Source organism: Cynoglossus semilaevis, chromosome 2 (genome assembly GCF_000523025.1).
Source record: "Cynoglossus semilaevis isolate Cse_v1.0 chromosome 2, Cse_v1.0, whole genome shotgun sequence".
NCBI classification, from domain to species: Eukaryota; Metazoa; Chordata; class Actinopteri; order Pleuronectiformes; family Cynoglossidae; genus Cynoglossus; species Cynoglossus semilaevis.
The window spans coordinates 15,390,336-15,394,679 of record NC_024308.1 but is presented as its reverse complement, the minus strand read 5'-3'; the positions used below and the strand labels follow the sequence as shown (position 1 = coordinate 15,394,679).

Genomic DNA, 4,344 nt, shown 5'->3' with positions numbered 1-4,344 from the left:
GCGCCGTGTGATGAAGATTTAATCATTGCAATATCACGTTTCCCTGTGTAGAGTAATCACTGTGGTCCAGTGATAGAGTTCTACTGTATAGTTCCTGGTTTTATACCAGATTAATATCCTCTTTTATCTACAGTAGCATTGGATTTAAACGGTATCAAATTGTTACTTCATGGCGACCCCTGCTGGAGAAAAAAAACCAAACGTTTAATGATTGATTTTTTTTAATGATAAAAACATTTTTATTATTATTATTCTTTTTAAAACTGATTAAAAAAGCCACATGCAATTTTAAACAATTATATTTCTTCACTTTCATAATTATAAAAATATCTGAGCTGGAGAATTGTGATTGACAGCTCTGATACTTTGTGTAGTAATCAGTCTACTCTGTATTTGCAACACAGTATAGGAAAATGAAAAACAAAAAAAATCTCTGTGGTCACCAGACATTTATGGTGTCAAAATGAGGAGTCACAGCCAAAAAGGCTGGGAACCACTGACATAAACTGTCCATAGTAAACAGTAGGTGTGGATATAAATATGTGGTTCAGGTCCAGGTTGTACTCCCTTTATCATTGCTGGTATTAGTCCTATTAAATAAACAACGAAGAGGACCAATGTCTGTAAGACATATGTTAACATTTTTTCGATTTTACATTCCTTTTATTTTTTATGTTTGTACAACGTCCACTTTATTGTTGAACCTTATCATCCTGAACCAGGAGTTCAGTTCAAACAGGAACACAATTTTAATCTTTCCCATTGCATGATGGTTCCTCCTCTAGTTGTCCTCCTGGTGTTACCTCAATGATGTCCTAAATATATTTCAATTGTATTGTGAGTCATTGTCAATATACTTCTTAGCTTTATAGTATAGTATAACCCAGTCATAGGCAAACTAAGGCCCGGGGGCCATATGTGGCCCGTTCATCTTTTTAATCCGACATGTCAAACTTTTCCAAATTATATCATTTATTTATATTCTCATTATACTTCTGCCTTTTCCCTGCAATACCCATGTTTCCCCAATAGATGGCGTATAAAATGATAATGCATGACTTTTACATGCCATTTATCTTAGTTCACACTAACACTCCTCTCATCTGCTCCTGACCCGGCCCCCCTTATTCAATCTTAGGACAATTGTGGCCCGCGAGTCAAAAGGTCTGTCTGGTCTAACCTCTGTTTAATTTCGATTCACACTGATTTATGACTGTAATTTTTTATTTTTTTTTGCCCTGCAGAGCCTGAGCCGCCACTTCGATTAGAAAAGATGGAGGAAACAACGAACAAAATAAGCCTCGCTCTAGAGGTTCAAGAAGAAGGTTCAAGAACAACGCCTGGTAGGTTGGATTGATAATATCACTTAGTCCCAGCAGATGATAAACACAACTGATTTCCAAGGAGTAGGAATTTATTTTGCACATTATTTTTTAACATTGGTGCAATACTATAATTCACTATAACCCCAAAGGGTCTAAAAGTAAAAGATTATAAAACAATGGGAGTATTTGAATAGTGATGTTTGGAATGAAGTTTGGAGGTCCACCAGTGAGTGGGCCTGAAACCTGACACCCACCCACGATCTGTTATTAATGACAGCTGTTGTCTTTCAGAGGTGCTCCCGGACTGCCGCAGTCTGCCTTGCCAGAACGGGGGTACGTGTGTGAACCAAACCGATGCCTTCATCTGTGACTGTGCCGCTGGGTTCAAGGGCAGACAGTGTGAACTGTGTAAGTACGCCCCCTCTTTGTTCACATTTCTACTGAGTTTCTATTTTGTGGAATTAGCATGTTGCTAATGCAGCACGTACATGCTGGTGTTGTTAACTGGAGTATCATCCCAAGGAGGGTTAGCAGAGAGGAGCAAAATAGGAAATACAACTTTTATTCCTAAAAGCAACAGCCCGTTTTGAACCAGGATCTGATACAGTGATCAAACACAGCGGACCTCAACCTTTTTTGTGCCATAGATCAGCCGGTATCAGCTGGGAATACCGCGCCATCGTTGAAGGATCATTACATTTTCAAAATAAAATATCAACCCACATATCAATTGACCTATGGACCGGCCATCCATCCATCCATCCATGCATCCATCTAAGCAACAACATCCATCCATCCATCCATCCATCTAAGCAACAGTGTGACATTTCCATTGACTTGATTCCAGTGAGATAGTATCAACCTCAGTCTAAACTTTATTGTGATTCCATGAACCATGTGACATGATAAGAGCCATTCACTGTTCCCAGGCGGTTGTGATGATGTGTTACATAAACAGGCAATGAACAAATAAAATAATAAAAAGTCAAAGTCGTAGTAAAACATTTACCGTTAACCAGTACAATTGCTTTGTCACGAAAACATATCAGCAACTGTCAGCAGCATCAAGTCACATTAGTGGAGTACAGGGTGCTTACTATTAGGGGGGAATGGGTGACGGGGGGGCAGGTCGGTTATCTAACTACCCCCCAGGGTAACTTCTACTGACCAGGATACTGTAAATTCCTCTGTTGCATTTTAAACTTCCGACTGCTTCACAAATAACTTAAAACGTTCTAGTTATTTGAAAACCACACATTGAGGTCACGTTGTTGATGTGGTGGTGTTTGCAGATGTATCCTGGCCCCTTCTTCACTTAAACAACCAACTTCAGATTGTTTAAACATTCCTTTCCCTGAACTATTCATCAGCCTCGGAGAGGCACACGACTCCCCGATCCGTCCAGCAGGGTATGCTAGACCGACGAGACCTAAATCATTCTTACCTTTTGTCTTGTGACGACTCTCCGCAGCCTGCCAGCGAGTGCCACACCCGTGTACGCGGATCTACTCGGAAACAAAGAGCGTTCCGGTCTGGGAGGGAGGAGTGTGCCACTACCTGTGAGTCTCCTCCTGCTCTGTTGTTGACTTCCTGTAAACACACTTACACATACAACCCACAGAGACTCCTGAATGCTCACTGATCCGTGCTTCACGTAAAAAACAATAAAAAAATGCACATTTCTTTCTAGCTACTATTCAAATGATTAGGCTAAAGTGATCTACCTACATTAAAAAGGTAAAGGTAAAATATATATATATTTACTCATATAAATTGCACATAATTATTATATACAGTATATGTTTTGGGCACTGATTGAATACATGTAGTTGTATGGCACAATGCGGTTTGAATATTATAGTACAAGTGTGTCAAACATACGGCCCGGGGGCCAAAATCGGCCCGCTTGGTAGTTCAGTCCGGCCCGCTTGATGAATTTTGGGATATTTTTTGAAAAATTATATTTCATGAAATATGAATAAATAATAATAAATATCTAATATACTTGTATGTGTTTGCATGAAAACATAGGGGGAAAACATGGACTTATTTATAGTTAATTATTATTAGGATTAAACCGGTGATGATTGTACTGGTCCGGCCCACTTGACAGCTACCAAGGTTGCATGTGGCCCGTGAACCAAAATGAGTTTGACACCTCGTTATAGTACATAGTCATTATCAGCTTGTTGTCAATATCCGTCCATTGTAGAGAACCTCAAACCATTGTCTCTTCAGCAACGTCCAGTTATTCCCTCCATGCATTGACCAGCCATGGGGCAAGCTGCCATCAGGAATTATAATGCAATATATTGTGTGAATTAGGGGGCCTCATAGTGGCAGGGGGGTTCAGTATCCTATCCTTCACAGCTACAGTGCATACACAACAGTCCGTCCAGGGTTTATACCGACTTTGCTTGACGACTGCTGTGATTGGCTGTAGCTCCTCCCTCGACCTTGAAAGGGATTAAGCAGGGGAAGATAAATAGAATTCTAAAGTGTGTATGGGTCACACAGTGGTGTGCTTTATAGTTAGAAGATCACTGGTCTTCACGTATCTTGATTAATAACATTAATAGAACATTAATAGAACTCTACATTCTAGAGTAGTTTAATCTATACAGTCTTCCATTTACATCCGGCCCTTCAAGGGGAGCTGTATTGCTGATGTGCCCCCTCCCTCCCCCCCGGAAAATGAGTTTGACACCCCTGCTCTAAATTGACCATAAGTATGAATGTGAGCGTGAATTAGTGTTGGTCTCAATATGTGGGCCTGCAATGGACTGATGTACTGTCAGGGTGTATCCCCCCCTCCCTCTCCCATTGACAGCTGATATTGTCTCTCCAGCACCCCCTGTGACCCAACAAAGGAATTTGTGGTAACTGATGCATTCATTGTCCCAAGAATGAAGGACAAGTCCTAGCTTTGCGTATGCTTCTCAGACCTTACAACCTGAAAAATCAGACCCTGTCACCTACGTTAAGAGGAGATTTGTTGTTGTCTTCTCTTATTCTTTTC

General features: G+C 40.5%; 1 protein-coding gene across 1 annotated transcript in view; it reads left to right on the top strand.

Annotated features, from left to right (window-relative positions):
• sned1 (sushi, nidogen and EGF-like domains 1) overlaps window positions 1-2,950 on the top strand; it is a 26,502-nt gene extending 23,552 nt beyond the window's left edge. Inside the window, exons 26-28 of the mRNA XM_025053688.1 lie at window positions 1,229-1,343; window positions 1,617-1,733; window positions 2,797-2,950. Of these exons, the coding sequence (XP_024909456.1) occupies window positions 1,229-1,343; window positions 1,617-1,733; window positions 2,797-2,888 (324 nt within the window). The 3' untranslated portion in view covers window positions 2,889-2,950. The remainder of the gene's footprint in view (window positions 1-1,228; window positions 1,344-1,616; window positions 1,734-2,796) is intronic.
• Window positions 2,951-4,344: the final 1,394 nt, after the last annotated feature.